Genomic DNA, 26,101 nt, shown 5'->3' on the forward strand with positions numbered 1-26,101 from the left:
TTCTTCAAAGAGGTGTCTAAGATTCTCAGTTGTTGTGGGTCTAGTCTGGTCAGTCCAAGAGCAATAATAATTACAAGTCATTTGGGGGACAAAGTTTGTTCTTTTGTTCTTATTTTATTTTGTATACTGTCTCAAGGGGGGTATTGGAAAAATAAACAGAACTAAAATGATTCATCTTAGGTTCAGCCATACTACATATACATGCAGTTCTAAATATTTTAATTTTTTTTACCATACTTTTGATCAACTGTCATGTACTGTAAACTGTATTAATATTGTGACGTGTTTCTTTCGCGAATGTATACCTTAGCGCATGTTCGCGACGTGTAAATTTCGCGAACGACCGTTGACAGCTCAAAAAAAAAAAGTGGATAAAGACAGCTCACTGTAATTGTTATAAAGTTACTGTCTGTAAATCAATATCCTACATCAAGCAATTGTGCCTGGTACAGAGTCTATAGAGGGGATTAGGCCCTACCCACCTCACCTGTATTAGAATCCCAACTCACAGCTTCAGTTGTTAACTGTTAACACCCTTTGGTAGATAAAACAATAAATGATTAGTCGCCATCGATTGAAGTTACATAAAACAATTAACGATTAGTCGCCATCAAGGAGATCTCGTGTATAGGCTGTGCCTGTTGAGTGAATCTTTTTGTGAATTTTATTCTCAATAAAATATTTCAAAACAAAACAAATTAGTCGCAGTGTATGTTAGCTTGTTCAATAAACATGTTACCAGTTATTAACTTATTTGTGTTACCTTTTGTAAAATTAATATTCTAATACAACTTTCAATAAATTGAATTATGACTATTTTGTTTGTGTTTTCCTTTATGGTTTACTAGAAAATCGAGACATCACTTTAAGCACACTTCAAACTGGAAAATAGTGCGTGCGTATTAATTTTGCGACATAAGGCTGGACGCGAACGACGTGAAATTTATACGTACGCATGTTTTTTACGGTTTACAGTATTTAATAATTAAATTAAGTTTGTAACCAGCCATGGTGGCTTAATGGTTAAGCTAGTGACTTTGAACCTCTTCAATGGACCAAATGGGGGTTTTCCTCATCCCAATCAATGCCCCTCAATGAGTATATCAGTGGTCATTGTATATGCTGATCTATCTATGGGAAAGTACATACAAAACATCTTTTGCTGCCAACAGAAAAATGAAACAGGTTTCCTCTGAAAATAACATGTCTGAATTACCAAATAATTAATTAATCAAAATGCTCTAGTGTGTTAAACTAAATATTTAAGTCTAGTAGGTGCTGGGTTTGATTTTCAGTACTAGCTCAAACCAGAGTAATGACCACTATATTACATTCTATCTCACTAATGTCAAACAATTAATCACTGTCATAAGACATCTCAGATAGCTAATGTGTGTGCCAAGACAGTGTGCTTGAACCTTAAGTGCATATAGTGGTAAATATACATTATTTTCTACTTAGTTTTCGTATCCTAAGATGTTTGGCAATGCAAAATTTCCATTTTCTATACATTTAAAATAGTCAATTTTTATGAGAAAAAGTAGCATTCTGGCTTATTAAATTGTGCTTAGGCCTACAATATGTTACACAATTAGTTGAAACTGAAGTGAAATTCTATTCATACTAGTGTAACCCATGCTTAGCATGAGAAAGTTAGGACTAGGCATGTTGGTCACTTCTGTATTAAGCCATCACAAAGGATGGCTGCTTATTGAGGTTTTTGTTTTGAAATTAATCTTTCTATACAATATTTAGCATGTGTGTATGGTTGATGACTGAACATAAGTGCAAAACGATCCTTGCAGCATGGTAGTTGGTACTGCAGATCAAAAGAGAAGCATTCAGAAGGATATGAAGCTGTTAAAAAGGCTTTGCATATTGTATTACAGATTAGATTCAGGAACTGTTTCAAGGTTGATTGCATTAAAGGGACATTCCTGAGTTTGCTGCAATTTTTAAGATGTTATCGACTAACAGACTTTTTAACGATCATAATTACATATCAAATATATTTTTCTGCATAAAATATTAGTGTCTGCATATTAAATGTGTTTCGGATCATTCTAGTATTTGTACTAGGTTAAATTTCATTTTATTTCCTAAAATATAATTTTTTCGTACATACACACATATATGAAATTATTTGATTGTTTGTTTTGTTTAACGACACCACTAGAGCACATTGATTTATTAATCATCGGCTATTAGATGTCAAACATATAGTCATTTTGACACAGTCACAGAGATGAAACCCGCTACATTTTTTTCATTAGTAGCAGGGGATCTTTTATATGCACCATCCCACAGACAGGATTAGCACATACAACGGCCTTTGATATACCAGTCGTGGTGCACTGGCTAGAGCGAGAAATAGCCCAATAGGCCCACTGACGGGGATCGATTGTAGACTGACTGCGTATCAAGCGAGTGTTTTCCCACTGGGCTACGTCCCGCCCTGAAATTATTTGAAGACAAAATCCAGTTTGGGCTTCTTACAAATATTAAGACGACCAGAAACACATTGAATATACAGACACTGATATTCTAAACAAGAAAATATCTTTAATATGTAAGTTTAATCGTAGAAATATTTTAATAGTCGAAAACATCTTACAGTGCAGCAAACTCAGGAATGTCCCTTAAGTACACTAGGATATTTAAGCTGTCCAATTAGATGTAAGTAGTGTATGTGTGTAATAATATAGATTTTGACAATTCTAGTGTCATGTTTTGGATTGCTCAGCCTCCTGAATACACATCAGGTGAACCAGGTTTAGTTAGGAGTCCATACATCGTAACAACCAAGTCAGTGAAACTGTTTTTAAAACTAAGTTAAAATCATCTGATTGAAGTCCTGGTTAAAGCAACACTTCCTCCTTCTCTGGATCACATGGTCATGATAGTCTGCTGTCCTGCAATTACTGATCAACAATCAACTATTTCTCATTCTGTTCTTTGCCACTGCTGATGGTGTTTTTGTAATGAAATGAGTAGATGTTTGGCAAAACTCAAAAACAGTGTCACTCACATAGGTTGTTGGAGGGGGTTGTCAGCACCCCTCTGTTTCTAGGGAACTGAGTATTTTGCAAAGCAGATTATGGGCTGAATTTACAAAGACAATTTATGTTTTACATGTGTGGAACTACATGCATTTACAATGCTTAAACACCTGTTTATGTCTTACATGTGTGGAACTACATGCATTTACAATGCTTAAACACCTGCGTTTAAAAAAAACCAGGCTTCGTAAATTTGGCCCTATTTTTGTCATGGCAATTTCTTTTTAGCATCTAACTAAAGTGTCATTCTTTATGCTTATATGGTCATCCATCAGAAAAGGAAATTAATGTTTAACAACACCTAAGCACATTGTTTAACTATTTGGCATTATCATAGTTTAAGTGTGAGAGAAGCAACTTGCTTTCACCATTCACATAATATTGGCTAATCATGTGCTTGCATGGTGTTGAGCCACATTCTTTTCTTATCATTTCTTATTGCCACGTTATTACTACATCATTATTAGCTTTTGTTGTTAATAACCTTTCCAAGTCTTTCAGCCTTGTGAATTGATATATCAGGTCTATAGGAAGTCCAAAATTATTGGTAAGGCATATTCTGACTCAACATTGCATGGAAGATGTGAGTTAATGCTCCTCACCCATACATTGCTTTTAATAGATGCTTTCTGGGGCAGTTTGAAGCAGAAATGTGTATGTTTCAATGACGTGTTTGGCAATATTTATATATGAAAAATCAGGCTAAATACTGGTCAGGTTGAAGCCTTAGTTTCCTATATGCAAGATCTATTCCACTTTATAAATAGCTAGTTAGTGATAAAACAGTTGGAAAATTTAAAGGTAGGAAATCATTTTATTTATTTTTTACTGGTAATTTACATGTATTGACATGGAAGACACGGCCTGAAAATAAATTCTGCTCAACCTTCTTGGTACAAATAAAGATTTTCGCCAGTGTTCTTCTAAATAAATAAAGGTGTGCTTTCAAATTCTATGATTGTCTTTGCTTTGTTTATAGTTTTCTTTTTAAAGTTTATGTGCATATTTCACTTAGGGTATGTTGGTAGGTTTAAAACATATTTTGTTGAATAATGTATCACAATGAAAGTCAAACTCATTTATATTCGGCAAATGTATTTTAAAATTAGTTTACCTTCTTTTCAGATTACCATTTGCAGCACAAACATCTGTGAAGCTGGGTCATTCTTCTGGTTATTCATAATACATCACAAGTTTGGATTTTCCCATTACCAGGTTATTTATAGAAGACGGCTCTCAATAAATGAGATTTAGGTATGTGGATGTTATAACCATGAACACTGATGATCCATTACGTGAGATATTTTTAAAATCACTTTTCACTTTCATTACCAGTTATATAGCAACCAGTAACAGCAAGTGAGCAAGTTGGTAGTACACAGTAAAATGAAAGCAATCAGGGAATTTGTATAACCCTTTTCTTTTACTGAACAGATCTGGATGAACCATTGCGATCTATGATAATGAAGCAGGTATTTCTTCTTGAATGTATTAGTCATACCTTAGAAAATCACCGTCATACACACCTAGTGCAAAAGATATATAATATGATACTTCACTGTGACCATGTGCAAATGTATAAGATAATAAAACACATTTTGTTATGGAGGTATAAAAATGGTCAGCTTATGGTGCCCTGGTGTACACATGAAGGTAGTAACATTTTTTTCAGCCGTTTTAAATTGGAGAAAGAACATTCCATCGTGCAAGGGGATTATTTGTGAAAATTAAAATTCCAATAAAACTTTAAAAAGAAATTTCTAACAAAATCAAATGCATTAATTTTAAACCAAAAATTCCAATGACCTCTGGAATTTTAACTATTTTTACAGAGAATCCCCATTTGGTGGACAGACAACACATACTGCTATGTTAGAAGTTCAGCAGTTAGTCAGTTTTAACACCTCACACGACTGGACAAAAAAATGCAGTTACCCACACTTGCACAACACTATGATAATGTTATTTCTCCAAGCATAAAATTATGATAAGATTTAACCACTACTATCTTAATATAATCTGTCTACTAATAGAGAGCCTTTTTTCATAGGGGAAGTGATTATAAGAATAATTATAGCACCAAGGGCAGCACACCGAACACATGTGCAAGTGTTTTAGGTGGAATTTTTATGGACTTCCCCCAATACTACCTGACTACTTCATTTACTGGTCTATATAAACACTAAGATACCAATTGGAGAAGTTGAGCTATTCTTATACAGCCAGAAATGTGGTCATCATATTCAAATAAACAGACGTGAAAATCTTTGTTTGGTTTTTTATCTCTATGATAGTTGAACCTTTTTAAAATCTGACAGCTACAAATCATTCGAATAAATTTAGTCTGTCTTAAATTTGTCTCTTGATTATTTTGTCTCAACACAACTTGAGAATCAGACATCGATATGTATGAGCATTGAAATGAATGATCAGTTATAGAAACATGACTTACCACAATATATATTGTTTTGTTTTTTTGTTTTTAAAAATCCTTTAAAAGAGAAATCAACACCACCACCAACACAAATTACAACATTCACCTTGAATAATTGTGATCAATCAAAATTTATTTTACCTTTTGTTTTTCAATTTTTCCAAATATTTAACATTCATTTTATATATATAAAAAACCCTCTTTTTGCACATTTTTAAAAAAGGATTTTTTTTCCCACATAGTTTCTGTTACCTTCAGACACTTTCTTTCTCTGTATAAAAAAATAATAATCAAGCTAATAAATAAAAAAGTGCTAATTTTATTGATACAGTAGATCTTTTAAATGCTTTATTAATTTCCCAACTTCTTGCAACCTCTGGTGTTATTAGCCAATCAAGGAACACCAAAGAAGAACCTTGTGCGACCCCTGACCTATGTGACCTGACTAATGACCTCCAGCATAGACAGACATATGCAGCTAGTTGTGAGGAGGAAGCGGCAGACAGACAAAGAATTCAAGCTCTGCACCAGAAGCCCTGCCCAGCCAGGATTCCTGGTGGCCTTAGCAACAGACAAACTTAAAGGGGCAGCCATAAACAGTGCTACAGAGACCTGTTAACAAACAATTTTAGTTTTAAAAAGTTATTATTTATTTAGTGTATCAAAATATATATTAACGTTTAGCATTTTTTTTATGGATTAAAAGTTATTTTAGTACTGATATAGGTTTCTTTTTAACTGCTTTTCAAAATATTTTAAAGCATTTACTATATCTGTAAAATTTTGTCTCAAATCAGTATTTTACACTTTAAAAAGATTGGTTTTTCGTTTCTTTAATATTTACTGTTATTATGTTTTTCCTTTTAAACATATTTAAAAAGCATTAACCAGTTTTTAAAATCCTTCAAATGTAATTCCACAATTTTTAAATTTGTATTAAAACTTATTTTTATTAGTCACAATGGATCAAATTATAACCTGTGTTAAAAACAAACTAAATTAAAAAAAAAAAAGGTCTTATTCTTTGACAAGTAAACATGTGGTAAAAAACCATTTACAGGCATACTTTAATTTTATCGTAAAATTCAACACCTAGAAATCTTGTTTAATGTTAATGAATTTTATTGTTACATTTTACTAGTGCCTACCAAGACAGATAATAGGCTCAGCAAGCAAAACATAAAAGAACATGTTGGACAATAAAACAGTTGGTATTAAGGCCGTTGTGTTATCATAAAACAGTAGGCTTTCCGTTACAATCTGATTCATCCTGCTTTTGCGATTACTAAAGTAGCCAAACGTTCTGTGGATCTAGGAAGGGTGAACCATAATTCATTTGTTGATGGGTTTAGTTACACCAATTACTAATTATCGGTTAGTAATTTAACAGTTTGGTATCTGGGCTTGGTAGATGTATAGATGCAATATGCTGACCATATATTCTGTACATCAGGGCCCCGTTCCACGAAGCGATCTTAGCCCTAAGATCAACTTAGGTGCATAGGGTAGCTATGCGCTTAAAGTAATCTTAGGGCTAAGATTACTTCATGGAACGAGGTCCAGTACAATAGGATAGGGCAGGCACACAGAATACGAGAAGAAATCGCTTGCATCAGCTGTGTTACACATTCGTCCAATGAGAGACAACTCGATGTGTGTAGGAAATGGGATTTATTCTCTGTAAATTCTACAGCTCAAATTCCAGAGGTAGACAAGTAGTAGTAGAAAAAAAAAATTAATGTATGACACTTTCATACATGAATTAAAGTTTCAATTGTTTTTCTCTCTTCATCTCTAAAAAATAGAAAGCTACCATTTCCCCAAAATGAATAATAGAAATATCTTAATAATATTTATTCATGAAATTATCAACAAAATAACATACGGCGCAGATATGAAATGTTTTAAGTTGACATCAAATATATTACATCTTTAGCACTGACCTATGTACAAAAATCACCTGCACAGTGACACTATTTACAGTGACAATAACGATAGTCATACGTTAATATATAATATATGTACAGAGACAGCTTTTCTTTTCATTTTTTTTTTAAAAACAGACATCTGCGTATTGAAACTTTGTTACAACTGAAGTGTACATCCCCCTGCATTCTGGCAATTTCTTTTTACACGGCATTGTGAAAGAAAATAAGGCACAGGCACACCAAGAGCACAGTTCTGGCCAATGAGAACAATGCGCTACCTTCACAGGAATAAGCGTCCAATCGGTTGTGTCCATCGGCACACTGGCAAGTATATGAGCCAATAGTGTTCACACAAGCTGTGTTGCTATGGCAATGGTGGCCTGTTTTGCCTCCTTCGGACATACACTCATCAATATCTGAAAAGAACAAAAAATGGAAATAACTACATATGAATTAACAATATTTAAAAAAATAATAATTAAAATGTAAAGATACTGAATGTCATTAATTATTAAAATTTGTCTCAAGACTGAAATTAAGGCCCGGTTTTTCATTGAAATTCAGCCATATTTTCTCATTTTTGAATCACTAAAGAGAAATGCCTAAAATGACCTGCCAAAGTCCTTTGTGACCAGGTGATCTTATTATACAGGTTAGTATACAAGCTATTTAATAAAAGAAACTTTTCTGAGCTCTGCCAATGTCCTTTGTGATCAGGTGATCTTATTATACAGGTTAGCTTACAAGCTATTTAATAAGTGAAAATTTCTGAGCTTTACCAATATCCTTTGTGATTAGGTGATATTATTATATACCGGCCATCGGTCTACAGGCTGGTAGGTACTGGGTTCAGATCCCAGTCGAGGCATGGGATTTTTAATCCAGATACCGACTCCAAACCCTGAGTGAGTGCCCCGCAAGGCTCAATGGGTAGGTGTAAACCACTTGCACCGACCAGTGATTCATAACTGGTTCAACAAAGGCCATGGTTTGTGCTATCCTGCCTGTGGGAAGTGCAAATAAAAGATCCCTTGCTGCCAATCGAAAGAGTAGCCTATGTAGTGGTGACAGCGGGTTTCCTCTCAAAATCTATGTGGTCCTTAACCATATGTCTGACGCCAATATAACCGTAAATAAAATGTGTTGAGTGCGTCGTTAAATAAAACACTTCTTTCTATATTATTATACAGGTTAAAATACAGCCTATTTAATAAATGAAATTTTCGGAGCTGATCTTTATACATACAGATTAACGTGCCCATATCCATTGAAAGTTCAGGCACGACTATCATGGGCACGAGTTCTGATTTGCCAGATCTCCTATCCAGGACAGAATGAATTTTTTTTTTATACAGGTAACTGTTATTCGAGATTCAATATAACACATTCAACTGTTGTGATAGTTTAGTAGAACCATATATATGAATCAAGATGCATTATTAATGTATCTGTTTTGCTGTATCCAGGATATGTGTGTGTAGGGGGGGAGTGAGAAAAAAGAAAGTTTTTTTAAGTTTAAAGATTCTCTTATTATCTAGCCCTCTGTTCAGGATTTTACTGCCCTGACCCTCCCACCCCCAACCACCACCACCACCACCACCATCATCACAACCATCTTACACTAGGTATAGGTCTAGTTATCCATTTTTAAATGCTACTTTTGAGGAAGCTCTGTTAATGAATACCATGGTCACCTGCACATGGTGTGGTCTGCAGTGCAGGAAGTCAGTCAAGTAGTGACCTTCTCCAGACACAAAGAGTGTACCCAATACATACAGCCTTAATCAAAAACCAATGTCACACGGCTTTGTAAATAATGATAAGATACAACACTTTCTCATCAGTTCAGACCTCCGGGACTGAACACATTGTAAAAAAACAGATTTGTTTTAAATAATAGAAAAATACACATAAAGTTCAATGAAACCTCACAAAACATTCAATACACACACACACAGTGTTCAAAACTGAAACACACTGAATCTTGAATGTGGTCATCATTTACCTCAATGGCAGGAGATTAATGAGTCTACATATATAAAATGAATTAACCACAGACTATATTTATATGTATCTAACATATTCATAGTTCAGTTAAATTTTATTCATTTAAATATTATCCATTAACACCTTTTTTAATATGACCAATCTTTATTTCATTGAGATAAAGATATAAAGTTGTTTTTGTTTATTTATTTTTAGTAATTATTTGTTTAATTTTAAATAAAAAATTATTTACACAGAAAAAATCTTAATAACCCCCCAAAAATCCCTTTATATTCAAATCCCCATCCTAAAAACTGAATAGTGTTTGGTAATTTACTATTTTCAGAAAGATAGTTTTGAACACATGTATCTGAGGCATTAAGATTTAAAAGGCCAAATACTCCATGTATAATGATCCAAACCAAGCATCAATATTTTCAAATTTACACACCCTCTCCCTGGGGAAGTAAGCCCTTGATGAACCCGCCATCAATAACCAGCCCAAGGAGACAGGTAATACTAAAAGGATTAGGTACAAATGTAAGAATGACCATTAATAATCACAGCCCGAGCAAAGGGACACAAACTGACCATCATTAATAACCCCAGTGACAGGCACAACCCAATGACCCAGAGACTTGTAGATGAATGATGGCTGTTTGAAAATCACACACACACACTGCTATCCCCACTTCTTGTACACAGGGATTACCGATACTAGATATGTGTAATAAAAGACAGAAACGGATTATGAAAAATATATGATTGTTTAACTGGACAGCTGGAATTTTGAAAATGCTTAGGCCTACATATATATCTGGTAGTAATACTGAATAAAAAAAAAAATCTAAAAAAAGAGACCCCACCCCAAACTTTGAAGACACCAAAAAAAAAAAAAAATTCAATAGTGATAACATCAAAGAATTTACACCTCAATAGTGAGGTGTAGAAGGAATCATAATTAAATGTTTCTGAATTGAATTAATTCACTTAAACCCCATTAAACTATGCCTCGGGAAATGTCATTATTATATTATGATGATTACACCAGTCAAGGTGAGTGACACAGTCAAGTTAAAAGGTCACCAGTAAACCAACACTGGGTACCTGGATCTAACCAGATCAAGCCCGATAAGCAGTCAATGCAAACAGATGGTCAGTGACTATCCATCCATCCATCGAGTGTGCTGGACCTGGTGAAAAACCAGCATGTTTTGTCCACTTCTGTTAGAGGCTGTCAGATGACCATGTATTTATCGGAGTAATACCCGGCAATTACCACACTGTCAGATTGGCTGTTACACGTTGAAGACAAGATAACAATGGGACTTGTGATTTGTAGTCCACATCACAAACAAGACAGATTCATTTTTAATTCCCATGAATTTCCACAATACAAATGCCTCAAAATCTTCAAGACAAAAGCTATGCAAAATCATAGCTTCTAAAATGTAATTATCTATTATTATATTCATTTCTTTCAGCAACTAATTTGAAATCTACTATTGCCAGCTCAGCTATCTCCTTTTCCATGTTTTTTTAAAAAATCAAGTCTTAATATATGAAGATTTAGACCCCTTAACCATTTCCATTTCATACTACACTGACATTGTATGTCATTTTAAAACCAAAAGTGTTCAATTTAATAAATTAAACTTTTTAAAATTTTAATCAATATTTTCCATTTTGTTTGTTATATGTTAAACATATTTTGCTTTTAAAACTTACTTAATTTTTTTTCATATTGGATTGACAAAATTACATTCAGCATTTTTAACTACATCTAAAGGATATTTCCACTGACATAGAAACTGTCTACAATTAGTTTTTTTGAGAAAATCATTAATATTATTTTAATTTTATTTCAACAAATTATGGAATTTAAAAATCCACAAAAAACCCCCAAAGACTCTAACATTTAAAAAGTGAAAGACTTTTTCCTAATCAGAGAAGACCATATATTAGTGTGCCATATATCATTTTTGTTGCCCACTCCTTAGTTATTTTAGACTAGGTGAAGCCTTGGAAGGAAGGAAATGTTTTATTTAACGACACACTCAACACATTTTATTTACGGTTATATGGCTTCAGACATATGGTTAAGGACCACACAGATATATAGAGAAGAAACCCACTATCGGCACTTCATGGGCTACTCTTTTCGATTAGCAGCAAGGAATCTTTTATATGCACCATCCCACAGACAGGATGGTACATACCATGGCCTTTGTTACACCAGTTGTGGAGCACTGGCTGGAACGAGAAATAGCCCAATGAGCTCACTGACAGGAATCAATCCTAAACCGACTGTGCATCAATTGAACGCTTTACATCCCGCCCTGTGAAGCCTAGAATACTGTAACTTATCCAGCTCATTTTTACATTGCCATTCACAAACTATTTCACACGTTGCCAACTGCAAAGTACTCATCACTCAGTTGATACATCAACATGCTCTGCCATGCACATTACCTTCACAAAAGTGTCCATCCCCCTGGAAGCCTGGTCTGCACTGACATGCATACCGTGTGGCAAGGTTCACACACGTAGCATTAACATCACAGTCATGTCCAGCAGAACAAAAATCTGTCCCTACAAGACAAGTCAAAATGTTCTTTGAAATAATGTTATAATCTGAACGACAAAAGCGTTTTCCGTAATAAAAAACCTATCTCTGCATAAGACAAAGTTGAAAGAGTATTTTGTCAGTCATGATTGCATCCATGAATCTCCAGCAGGTGGCTTGTCTATAGAAGACTTGCTACTCCTATAAGATCATTTACAGGCCAAAATAATGTTAAAATAATGTACAATATATTATAATAATGTAAAGCAATGATTCAAGGCCACCAGCCTTGACTTTACTCTTGTTTCTGGGGACAATAATAATAATAAATAATAATAATAATAATATAAAAATTACATAAACAAGATCACTGTTTAATGGGGCCTACATAAGACATATCCTTGAAAGAAAATTCAGAAGAGAATAGTTGTTTACTGAACACAAACAGCTACAATACCAATAAAGAAAACATTCCAACAAAAACAAGTGTTATTCACTAAAACCTTATTTCATAACATAACTTTAGAAATGTCTATCTCAAAAGAGTAATGCTACATGTATGTTGAAAATTGTAAGCAAACATTAGATAATGGAAATCCAAGATTCTTCAGTGACAGGGAGAGAAAGATAAGGAAGATGTAGCTTAAACTGGAAGTGGAACAGGAAACCCTTTGATCATCATACAAACATATATCCAGTTAAGGTTCATATATGGCCACCACAGTTCTAACTTCTGACTATGCCAGCCATTGGGTGAATATGGCTTAAATAATTTGGTACATTTATGTTACTGAATGTGACCATGACCTATCACAAACATTTTGAAAACTATATCTATGAACTTGCTGGACTTGCATGGAAACACAAAAACCTTTCGAGATTGCCTCAGAGACAGAAATATTATATAGTGTTGTAGAGTGGAACTAGTGCCTTTAATGTTTTTGTTACTATTTCTCCAGACCAGAGAGACACCAACCTGCACACACAGGACAACATTCTCCTTGGATCTGCAGCCTCTCAGACTGTGGACAACTCAAGTGGGGACAACTCTGATCTGGATCTTGTCTCTCACACACCATCCTCCCATTCTAAAACAATAAATTATTCAATATCAATATAATACATCATCTGAAAAACATTTTTTTTTTAAATTATCCAATAAAAAGTTTCTTTTTTAGAATGTTATCATATAATTAAATGCCAAGTGGGAAGTCTAAAGAGGAAGCAATAAATATTTAATGGATAACCATCATTTTTTGTATGGTTTTTTTACAAGGAGGATTCAGAATGATTTTTAAAAGACATACATGTACAATCATTAAAATAATAGAAGAAATAGAAAATCATTACATGGCCATGTGTTATACAATAGTATTAACTCTCTTAATGGTGGTCTTTATAAATACAAGATACATTTCTGTAAATACAATGAAGAGAAAGTATTGATAGAACACAAATGCCAAACTAATCAATCTCTACAGAATATATATTAAAAAAACACATCATTTCTAAAACATACAATATAACTTTAGCATATTAAACAAAATTACTATAAAGAATTTATTTACCCAGTATTGGCTTGATTAAATTTTATTGTATATGGCTTAATTTGTAATTTTTTAGCAAAAAACTGAAAACACTTAAAGCTACAGACAACTCTCAAGGAAGAAACCTTTGCAAAAAAAAGAACCATTTTAAGCTTCTACAACTAACAAATATAACCAGAAATATATTGAATTTGTCAAAATTGATACTTAAAGCACGAAATTGTATGAAATTTGCAACTTAATGTATAAAAAAACCCCTCAGTAATAGCTGAAGATATTTTACATTTTCTAATAACTAGGTTCAGCAGCTTTTAGCTGTGTGATCATAAATATCTTTAATGAACACAGGCAAGCAGTGAAATAGAAAAAAAAACCCAGAAGAGGAGCTAACAACTTGCACGTAATATATGAAAGTCGACTGACACGAATACAAATGGATTTCTGTTGCAGCATTTCTCGTTAGCCAGACTGCCTGCTAGAAGATCAAAAGCATGTCTGTTGTTGTTGGAGAAGCAAAATGTGCAATGGAAGCTAGGTGTTGATTTGTCTTGACATAATTCCAAAAAATAAATCAATGGGCTTTTCACCAACAAATACATATGGGTCAGGCAGATCAATTTAGTCTGCTGAGCAAGGAAAACGAATCAACAAAGCAAACTTATGGAATCTCAAACTCAATTTATTGTCATTTCAAAGCAGACATTTTGAAGATGGCCACAGTGTTGATGAGAGTGGTTAAATAAAGTCAGAGAAAGCATTGCCACTGCCTGGAAGAAGAACAGTTGGTCAGATTGATTTTTCTTCTGAGTTAAATAAGCACATGCCTACAAATCTAATTAATGGAATAAAGGTAAATATGATATTATTTGAGAGAATGTTTTTATTACTTTCTTAAACATGCACAAAAATCAAACTACAGTCTGTCCCATCTTCCTACAAAAATGTTTTGCGCGCAATTTAGAAAACAATAGGCTCAGAAATAAATAACTTGTAATAAATTCCATAGTATGAAAAAGGCATTCCCTATGGGATGGACTATAGATTTAATAATGTGTGTGTCAACACTGTCATGAGAAGTAGTTACTGACATGGTTGAATGTGGGTTTTTTTTTTTTTTTTTTTTTTTTTTTTTTTTTTGGGGGGGGGGGGGGGGGGTTGTTGTTGAAGGAATAGAAAATTCCTGAATATGGACTTATACTATAGGCCACAGAGTTTCAAGAGGAATACCATTGACTTTAAGCATCAAATTCGATGACTGAATACACCATGGAGTACTGAACCGTGATAAGTATTTGTCTTTCTTTTAACAAGTCTGCAATGATCCATTTCTATTACTGGTGTCAAATTAGTTTTGGCCATAAGGTTTTATACATCTGAAATAACAAGCAAATCTGCAATGATCCTACAGTAAAATTAGTTTATGATATGAATTTTTTTTCTACAACACAAAACTGTTGTCTACAATCTACGGATATGATGATAACACAGAATGTACTTACATCACAGGTACAAGTTACACATACACGAGGGCTGAACCCCTGGCCATGGTCATAATATTTTCCACTATAAAAACAGTTAGCTGAAGAAGAAACAGAAAGAGATTTTAGTTGCAAGATGAAAACACATGACTCAACATATTTTACATAATCAATAAAACAAAGATTTTGGAAAGGAATGTTTTGTTTAACTAATATCCCCAGTACATGCTACCACAGCGATATACAGTGAAACCTGCCTAAACCGGACCTTGAACAAATAGGAATCCTGTCAAGACCGGCCAGGTTCCATAATCCCAAATTTTCAAAATTCTAAAAATATGACCCTTTAAACACAGGATCTTGTCTAAATGGGATAAATATTAAGTCCCCAGCATGATACGGGTTTAGACAGGTTTCACTGTATATACTCCATTGAGCTATGTCCTTTGCAAGGTTTCATTTATGAAGCCTGTGTTGGAAATGGCAGTCCTCCTGTATGCAGTACAAGGAATCTTTGAGTGGCAGTCCTCCTATAGATTAGCACCTGACAGAGAGATTCATGGAAGCAAACAAAATTTTCCAAAATACCATTTTGATTCTGTCTTGTGCAGAGATGTGCTTTTGATTACACAAAAAAACTTTACCATTCAGATTTATGAGCAGTTAATGAACATCTGTAATGGTAAACAGTGATAATTGGTCAACAGAATGTGAGAATAAAGTTTGTTTTGTTTAATGACACCACTAGAGCACATTGATTTATTAACCATTGGCTATTGGATGTCAAACATTTGGTCATTTTGACACAGTCATTTTTTACATTAGTAGCAAAGGATCTTTTATATGTACCTTCCCACAGACAGGATAGCACATACCACAGCCTGTGATATTCCAGTCATGGTGTACTGGCTGGAATGAGAAATAGCTCAATGGGCCCACCGACGGGGATCGATCCCAAACTGACTGTGCATCAAGCAAGCACTTTACCACTGGTGAGGAATAAATGCTGCTTCTACATGGCCCACTCTTATTTTCAGTTAGCAGCATGGTCTTTTATGATACTTGCATTTTCCCCACAGGCAGGACAGCACATATCAAGACCTTTGTTACACCAGTGGTAGAACAATGGTTGGAATGGGGGAAAAGCCAAAACCCCCAAACCATGATGGCCAACTGATCCTGTGCACCTAGCTCTGGCAAGAACTTTTCCACTGAGCTGCATTCCATTCCCATCCAGACTTGGGTGTGAGACAAGAATATACTAAGAGAATGTTTCTATAAATTAGCCCGTCAAAGATATAAATTACTTGAAATAGTGGTAGAATTCATTTTAGGAAGCTGTAAATCAACAGCTTCGCATGCAACATGTCTGGATTGTTGGATCATATTTTACCACTAGTCTGTCTCAATATTCACAACAAGACTACCTTTTTACATCTTGGGAAATAACAAAAAAATTCCTAGTTTATGCTTCCCACCCATGTTGAGAAAAAGATAATGTAGAAAACGTCCATAGGCAGACCAAGTGATAACAAATCTTTATCACATTTTTGTTAAGTCAGTTACAAGTCTGCCTTCAACTTAAGTCTGCATACAACCCCCTCCCCCTCCCCAGCTTCCTTACTTATGTGTTTCTTAGGTCTAACTATATATACATATGCACTTCTTGCCATGCATTTCATGATGATCACCTTTCATTACTATCATATAATCTTTTTTCTCTATTTTTTGTGCGTCTTGCATAAAGAAAAATGTCTAGGTGTTAGACATGTCATATCATTGAGATCTCTTGACACAAAGCCATACTGTATTACTGAGTACAACTGAATGCTTAACTGCATGATAATGCTGTGAGGAATTGCACAGAACTGCTGCACAGCAATGCAAGGCAGGTTGCTGCAGACACTCACTGAGCTAACAATAAACCACTGCAGTCTCAGACAGTTGTTTATAAATAATTGTCTTGTTGTGCAATTCTGCTTCCGAGAAACAAGTCGGTCGTCTGCGAGGATTCTGTATATAGCTATAAGTAAAAGTGGAGCTTGCGCATTATGCTGCACTAAGGAGTGGCATATTTACAAGTGCAGGCCTCAGTTGTATTATCACTGTAATTAATGTACGTGATTACAGAATGATCCCTATATATGATTTCAGGGTAATCTTTCTTCTTTTAAAAAAAACATTTCCCTCGACTTTATTGTACTAACCACATGCTGGCATGAGGAAAGCATTGCGAGATGTGTATACGCTTTCAAAAATAATAAATCTGTGATAATTTTGAAATAGTAATCATAACCTTTTTTTACCTTTTGGGTTTGAGAATAAGAATCAATTAAAACAATGAAAAATAAGAATGTCTGCATGGGTTTAATTCAAAGTTTGTTTGCTTGTTTTTGTGGTTTTGTTTTATTTTACTGCAACACAACCATTTGACAATAATGAGGAACAGTTCAAAGGGTTAAGATCACTGCAGTTTTAACCCCTGAAGGAGAAACTATTCAGTACCAAGAATCTGCAGGCCACAGCAACATTTGTTAAAGCAACCGAGCATTAGAAGAAGGAGACTTCCACTTTACATTATAAATTGGTTACCATTTTTCATTCTAGGTTTGGATGAACAATTTTGATGGACAGGAGAAAGAAGACAGCATGGACTTGTGTCCTAAATCAATAGTTTGAGATGGATGGGTTTTGCTGGAGTTTTATAGTCATATTGCCATACTATAGATCCATAATAAACTATTGGCATACAGCTATGATCCAGCCTGCATAACTGTTAACTGATATTGTTATCCAATAATGCCCTTTTCATAGTAATTCATGATTACACCATTAAACCAAAAATACTATTTATTATGTTTTGCAACACAACGATGTCCAAAATCAATAAATAGATTATGGCCTTATCCCTCATGAGCACATTTGCTTCCAATAAAAGGAATTTTATGTGCAATATCCTTAATGTGCTTCCCTTTATTCATACCACAAAGAAGGCAGCTATTTGCAATGGGTAAAAGGTAAGACCAAACTATAAATCAATAACTATTAGCAGTGAAAAATAAAAATCTTAATAAAAGTTCAGACATTTGGAGATTTGCGATGGCTAGAATATTTTACTTAATATTATACTTGAGTAACCCCCAAGTAATGGTACTGGGTTATCTGCGTGCAGTTTTTTCAATCATCATCAGATCAATCAATAGAGTTCTGCCTAGACAAGTAAAATAGCGTTCGTTTATTTCACAGACTGATATATTCTGTCTGCCAGACACACAAACTGTTTAATGCTGTCAAATTTCAAATAAAGAGTTGGAACTGCATGATACAAATACATCCATTATTGGAAAGAGTGGATACATATGTCAATTTAAAAAAAGTCACAAGTCCCCAGAGTCACTGAGAAATGCTTTTTCACCAGTGGCTACGATAGCTTCGAGACATTGTAAAAATATACAGTGATTTCATGAGCCAATTTAGCACGCACACCAAAATGCCCATGGGAAGGAAATGGTCAAACATAATAAATTGACGCCTGTACAAATAACAGACATAGTTCAGAGGAACCAAATTGGCCTTGGTGGTGTCGTGGTTAAGCCATCGGAAATAAGGCTGGTAGATATTGGGTTCGCAGTCAGTTACCAGCTCCCACCCAGGGCGAGTTTTAACGACTCAATGGGTAGGTGTAAGACTACTACACCCTCTTTTCTCTCACTAACAACTAACACACTGTCCTGGACAGACAACCCAGATAGCCGATTTGTGTGCCCAGGACAGCGTGCTTGAACCTTAATTGGATATAAGCAAGAAAATAAGTTGAAATGAAATGAGATGAACCAATAAGAAAAAAAACCTCCAGTAATACTGATATTTCAAGTAATTTATGTGTAATTTTTCAACTATTCAGAAGCTTATGTATGCATGGTGCCAATAATATTCATTTAATAGATTTTTTTTATAAACATGACCATAAAACTTTATAAAAACACAATATAGGCCTACATTCCCTGACAGACTACAAAAGATCCACAAAAGTCATAAAGTCTTACACAAAGTAGTTATGTTGAGAAAAGCCATGTGCAAAAATTAAATCATTAGGTCCATGATATAATACACGAAAGACCAAAACAAGGAAATGAAGCAAATATATACTTACTTAAGCATACAGGACAGCATTCTTCATCCCGATAGATTGGGTTTGTGCAATCTGCAGGCGGACAATCTATTTTTCTACATTCAACAGTTCCATTCTGCAAGATTAAAACAGATTACATAATGCACTGCTGCAATACTGGTACACTTGGACAACTATATGTTTTATTTACCACTTTTGGTTGCATTATATATTTTAATTGATCTTGACGTTATTCTTTAAAAATCTATGACCTTTGAAAATTAAAAACAAAGAAAAAATTACAGGTATGTGATAAAGAGAGGCTTTGGTCATCAAAAAATGTATTTGCATGTAGCATTATTTACAAACTGCATGTAATTTGAGTTCAGATTTAAAGGTTATATGAACAGGGATTCTAGACTATTTAATACATGTGGTTTGAGTCCAAACTTTAAAGGTTTATAAAATCAGAGATTCTAATTTAGTCTATTTGATGTACAATATGCAGTTAGTCTGAATTCTAAATATTTTCCAGACTATTAACAGCACTGGCTGGGTCTATTGAATGAAAGAGATCAGCAGGAAATAAAAAAAAGTCTATGAAAAATAGTAAACAGGATTTTACTATTTGGCTGTCGGTGACAGAAATGTAATATATCATTAGCGAAATCGCCAACGGCTTTGATAATCTTCCGCTCATAAAACATACAACTCTGAAATTAAATTGCCGTGTATCCTTTGAAAGGCTCAGGTGTTGGTGAGAGTGCTAGTCAAGAAGTGTTTCCCGTAACCCGATCACTGTAGTTGGCCCACAGCAATATTATCTACATGTGTATATAAAGACACACCACCGGTAGTCTGCTAATTGACCTTGAAATGCTATCTTCCTGTCAGTAGGTCACAAGTGCAGTTTATTAAGAAAAGACCTACATCGATGAGAGACATGAACCTTTGTGGTATTGAGAAAAAACCCAAAAAAACAATCCATACAAGTTTACTTTGTTTCTGTATTGAGAATAATATTTAAAATGTAATTTAATTATGCATATCATGTCAATACGGGTACAATGTTTTTTTATTCCTTTCATTTGTATTTAAAAGCATTTCATTTCAGTAAAATCAGTACAAAATATATTCTAAGAGTTATACAGATCTGAAATGGTTGAGATAATGAGTAAGTTATTTAATGTTAATAACATTAACTAGTTATTACCAGTAAAAGCTTGTTAAACCAACAGTATTACCAGTAGGGGCATGTTATACCAGAATTACTACCAGTAGGGGCATGTTATACTAGGATTACTACCAGTAGGTGAATGTTATACTAGGATTACTACCAGTAAGGGCATGTAATACTAGGATTACTACCAGTAGGGGCATGTTATACCAGGACTATTACCAGTAGTACTGTTATACCAACATTACTATCAGTAGCAGCATGTTATACCAGCACTATTACCAGTAGTACTCTGTTATACCAACATTACTACCAGTAGGTGAATGTTATACTAGGATTACTACCAGTAAGGGCATGTAATACTAGGATTACTACCAGTAGGGGCATGTTATACCAGGACTATTACCAGTAGTACTGTTATACCAACATTACTATCAGTAGGTGTATGTTATGAGAGAACATTTTGTTTAGTATCATGTCGCAATTCACTATGCAAATTTCAGAAAATGCTACACAATTTTAAAACATTAAACATCAGTTGCTAATCAAATTTTAGTTGACTACAAATATTGCTAATAACGATTTTGAAAACAAACTTTTCACTGGTTATACTAGTATTACCAGCAGTAGGAGCTATAATTATACCAGCTCTGTTACATAATGACTTATAATACTCTGTACTTACCCTACACATACAAACAGTACATTTATCCTTCTCCCAAACCTCGCCCTCCTTTCTGACTGTGCCATTATCTGAACAGCTTTTCAAACATTCACATTGCTCCAGCCCCAGTATTCTCTCTTCCGCCTGCAGAAGCTGCAACACCAAGTCACCATCAAGATTAGCAAACATCATCATGCTATTTACACATTACAAACAAAATCTGGTCTTGTACTTATAAAACTTAAATCTAGACTTAAGACTTTGATACAGATACCATGTATCGGTAAATAGGAAGTCTGGAGATATTGCTAAAATCTTGGACTTTTAAACTTTTATAAGTAAAGGCCTTGATGGACATTGAAGTATAAGCACTGAGTCCAAGACAAGTGTTAGATGCTTCCACTGCTTTACTCAGTAAGCAATGATACATTCCAGGCTATTCTGGATGCAATGCAATTTCATTGGGTTTGAAATACTAGGTCTTGATTATTTATTCAGTTTGAATATTTGTGATGGAACATATTTTCAGGTGGACTCCATATATTATAACACCTTCAGCTAATAGAGGTCAGTCTGCATCAGACTCCTCTGCAATGTTAAAACCTAAGTACTTCGGCCAATGTCCAGACTAAAGACTTCAGTATAAGATCTCTAGACTAATTGTGTTATATTTTCTAGGAATAAAATTTTGTTAAAGCCTGGAGTCTAGGCTTTAAAGTGTTACAGGTACGAGGCCATACCCTTCCCCACTGAGACATCAGTGCGATATAGCTCTGTGGTAGACCACTGTATTTCAAAAGATTCATTGTCCTCAATGGACACAGGTTTTTGCTCTGTCCCAATCAATACCCCATTACTGATACCCCTAAAGCTTTCCAGGCAAGTGTGGTGAAGTGCATATAAAAGATAAATGATCCTTTACTGCATTTTAGCACATTTCCTATCTCTTGATCAAGTGTCAACATAATTATATATTAGACACCAAATAGCTGTAGTTTAAAACTGGCTGAGGAAAATTCCTTTGCGTGATAATTCCCCCATCAAGACAAACCTTGTTTGGGTGAATCTCTACATGTAAATGCCCTTTTCAACAGCATACTGCAACCTGTTAACAGTTGCCTCATGAGAATATTCTGAATGATGAACTTGATGACAATGAAGTAGCAGCATCTTATTTATTTGTTATTATATGCCCAATAAAAGCCACTAAAATTTCAATAGTCAGATCAGCTTTTTAATACAATACAGTTGATTTTTTTTGGCTTTTGTTGTTTACACTATTTGAAACAAGAGAAACAAATGTGTTCTTTTATTTATGTCATACTACAATATATCCTGAAAATTATAAATTTGTTGAAACCTTCAAAACTAAAAAAAACAGAAGGGCAAGACATTTGATACGGTAGCTATCAATAGATATTTGTTACCTGGATCATAAATGTCATGTAAACATGTACAAGACATTATTTTTTGTAGAGTTTTTAGAAGAAAAAAAACCCCTAATGTGGAACAATAAATTGTTCAAGCATGGTATTATGACAGTAAGACATAACTACAAAGCAATCAGTCAGAGTTGCTGGCAGGATCCAGTTAGCAGTTTCCTGTAATAAAGTTATCTTCATAGAAAGAAACAATAAACAATCCTAGGCCTTAAACTTTCATCTTGAACTAATACATTAAAAAAAAAAAAAAAAAAAAAAAAAAGATATTTTTTTAATTTTTTTTATCTAACCAAGTACAAAAACAATGTATAGAATTACAGAATAAACAGTAATTGATTTTTAAATCAATAGTGCAATTTCCTGTTACAGCTTGATGCTTTAAAAGTAATAAAATGATACAGCTGAAATGGCAACTTACCTTTAAAGATATATTTTGATATAAATTATACATTTCTTTAACTTTTTCTTCCAATGCTTGGTACTGAGCACAAGTAGGACACACTGAAAAAAGATAACATCTCATTTATAATCTCATCAATTATTCCATAAAACATTAATTGCAATCCGACATGTACGTGAAACGGGCCTAATGAAGTTCTGTTTGGTATAAAAAGTAGTTTGACTTGACCTAACTGTCAAGTGAAAAGTTAACACTAAAGTTTGGCCAAAAGCCTGAAGAAAGTTAAACTTTGATTTATTCATAAACATATCTAAGGAAATATCCATAAGCAGGACCAGAAAAATACCAAAAGTACCATTTTAGTTGGAGACCTTATTTTACTTGATTTGCCCTAATAGGAGTTTATTTTTTATTAAAAAAAAAAAAAAAAAAAAAAATATGCATTTTTAGTTATTTTAGACTGGGTACAGCTTTGAAAAGTGGCCTCTTAGACAATGGCTGCTTAATATAGGTCACTTTGTAGTAAATATGGTGCTTTGGTAGATTTGCAACTGGCCTTTAAAAACAGGAGGATGCTTAATAGAAGTGGCCACTCATGAATGCAGATGTGCATGACAATACATTTTTATCATTAGTATTTCATTCAATTATTCTTTACTTCACTTCAGGTGCAGAACCAATTGTTTTACCAAGTCATACAATACTAGTACTTTCAAACACTCTTTAAAGTATAACCAGAGGATATCTGTGAAGCCTGTCCATTATTTGAAAGTGGATCCGGTGTTATCAATCCTGCAAATTATCTGCACCACTGATATACCCTTATTGATGACAACTGAAGTGGTGCCAGTATGACAGGCGGTAATCTCAGAACTGTCATACGGCAGTGGTTTTGATAGACGTGGACAGGGAGAGACATATGGATATCAAGTTGTTGAGGTAATTCCACAGTTTAAGAAATCATCTGACGGCTATAGAGAAATGATCTGACAGCTAAGGAAATGGTCGGTGAAGAAGAACACAGACTTGCAGGAAGTCTGCAGAGCACCCACAACATGATGCAAATGAGGCGTGTATATACTAACCTGTGTCTTGCTGTGGACATTGTAACAAATACCCATGTGACTGAGTAACTATTTTTACATCTTGTAAAGCCCCCTGCAAGTAAACAAAATGAAACAAAAAATGTTAAAACATTATTTAGTATGTATTTGATTAATTGTTAAATCTGTCATAAAAAATGTATTATGCTGAGCAGAATAAATTGGATTTTTTATTTATCTAAATCATATATTTATTTACTGTTGTGTGCGCATTATAATTTTAAGAAAAACTTGATTAAAAGGTGCAAACAGGTTTGTTTATTAATGCATGGACCAAAACACAATTAAATGAAAGTTATTACAACTTATGAGTGGTATGCATGGTTATTGCACACTTTTGGATTTTTAAATTGACAAATGATAGTCCCAAATGCAACATCTCGAGGATCTATCTGCCGTCAATCAAAACATCAAAATTGTACAATAACCATGCATACAACACGTTTATGGAGTAACTGACTTATACTGGCTCATCCCTAAGTGACATTGCATGCAGTAATAAAGGTGTGTGTGTGTGTGTGTGTGTGTGTGTGTGTGTGTGTGTGTGTGTGTGTGTGTGTGTGTGTGTGTGTGTGTGTGTGTGTGTGTGTGTGTGTGTGTGTGTTAAAAAGTGTGCTGTTACTACACACTTTTGTCAATGGAAAAACAACCTAAGCATAGTGTGAACAATATTATTAAATAATCATTTTGTTAAGATTCAGACCAGTCGAGAATGCGACTACAGAGCATATGGTCATCACTGTGTCAGGACTAATACTGTGTCAGGACTAATACTGTGTCAGGACTAATCACTGTGTCAGGACTAATCACTGTGTCAGGACTAATAATGTGTCAGGACTAATCACTGTGTCAGGACTAATACTGTCATTCTCCAAACTCACAAGTTACAATTGAAGCTGAATTTGGCAAATGTACTTCATTATTAAATAGTCAAAAAATTAATTACAAAGTCAAAGAAGAAACAGCCTTAAATTTTATTAAGTTAATTAAAACTTGAATTTGGTTAAGTATTTCCTGACTCATATTTGCCAAACGACTCATACAGTGCGTACATCAATAATTGCAGCCTATTCTTAAATGAAACAAATGATCTTTTTCATACAATGCAGACAATGTTACTAAGTAAGCAATCTAACCATTTGGCCATTTCATCATAGATTAATTTTTTAAGACATAATTGTGATGCCATTTATAACAATTGATCCATTGTAAAATAAACATGGTCTCCACTCCAAGCAAGAAACTACATGTATTTATCCTGGTCTACAGTTACTGGCATGCTGGAACCGGTGCCAAGGATAGACATGCTTGAACTACCTTGGAATATGAGCATGTTAAGTGTTGACAGACAGACAGACCTAAAAACCTGCTTCCTGCTCTAACTATCATATTGTTTATAACCACCCTCCAGTGTTTACTGCTAACATATGAAACAGTTTATTACACAAACATGTGCATGTAGATTATTTCTATATAAGAATTCTGTGTTAGTATCGACAGAATTTACTAAACAATCACAATAAAGGAAAGGTAGTGTTTGTTTCATGACATCTCAAATTAGCTATTTATATATGTTTAGTAAGATACTTGGTCTAAAAATGAGATAAGAAACCCGCTGTTGCATATATGCTACACCTACAAAACAGCAGCAATGGTTCTTTTTTTACACAGCTCCAGAACAGCACATAACATAGCCTTTAATTGATATATGCGTGTCATGGAGCACTGGCGATGGTTATTAGTCCTGTGACAAGTTGCACCTCAGGTGAGTGTTTAACCAATGAGCTGCATCCCACCTCTAAAATAGAGTTAAACTGTGTTTTGTTGAACTCCACCACTACAACTTGCTGATTAAATAATCACCGACTCTTACATGCATGTAAAACATTTACTACCATAATTCTGACAGTTAGTTTTCAAAGGAAACCCAAACATTTTTCCCTAAGCAGCAAGGGATCTTTTATATGCACTTTTCCATAGACAGGACAGCACATACCATGACCTTTGATCACGAGGCACCGGTTGTGGCTTGGAAAATAAATATCAGAGAATGGGTCCACTGATCTCTAAAATAAAATAATATTTTGTTTTCAGATGACTTTAAAATGTACATGTAGGAACTGTGACTATCTACCACTGATAAATCACACCTCCCGATACATGCAACATGTTATAGCATTGATTCTTCTTGGTGGTTATTTTCCAG

General features: G+C 34.2%; 1 protein-coding gene across 2 annotated transcripts in view; it reads right to left on the bottom strand.

Annotated features, from left to right (window-relative positions):
• Positions 1 to 7,149: 7,149 nt before the first annotated feature.
• The window catches only part of LOC121371001 (protein kinase C-binding protein NELL1-like), a 96,566-nt gene continuing 77,614 nt past the window's right edge, over positions 7,150 to 26,101 (bottom strand). For both annotated transcript variants that reach the window (XM_041496595.1, XM_041496596.1), the window contains exons 5-12: positions 23,878 to 23,950; positions 22,811 to 22,893; positions 20,972 to 21,103; positions 19,152 to 19,245; positions 15,020 to 15,099; positions 12,950 to 13,061; positions 11,880 to 11,999; positions 7,150 to 7,837 (exon numbers count right to left, since the gene is read on the bottom strand). In XM_041496595.1, the coding sequence (XP_041352529.1) occupies positions 7,623 to 7,837; positions 11,880 to 11,999; positions 12,950 to 13,061; positions 15,020 to 15,099; positions 19,152 to 19,245; positions 20,972 to 21,103; positions 22,811 to 22,893; positions 23,878 to 23,950 (909 nt within the window). In that variant the 3' untranslated portion in view covers positions 7,150 to 7,622. The remainder of the gene's footprint in view (positions 7,838 to 11,879; positions 12,000 to 12,949; positions 13,062 to 15,019; positions 15,100 to 19,151; positions 19,246 to 20,971; positions 21,104 to 22,810; positions 22,894 to 23,877; positions 23,951 to 26,101) is intronic.

The sequence above is a fragment of the Gigantopelta aegis genome, chromosome 4 (assembly GCF_016097555.1).
Source record: "Gigantopelta aegis isolate Gae_Host chromosome 4, Gae_host_genome, whole genome shotgun sequence".
Lineage (NCBI taxonomy): Eukaryota > Metazoa > Mollusca > Gastropoda > Neomphalida > Peltospiridae > Gigantopelta > Gigantopelta aegis.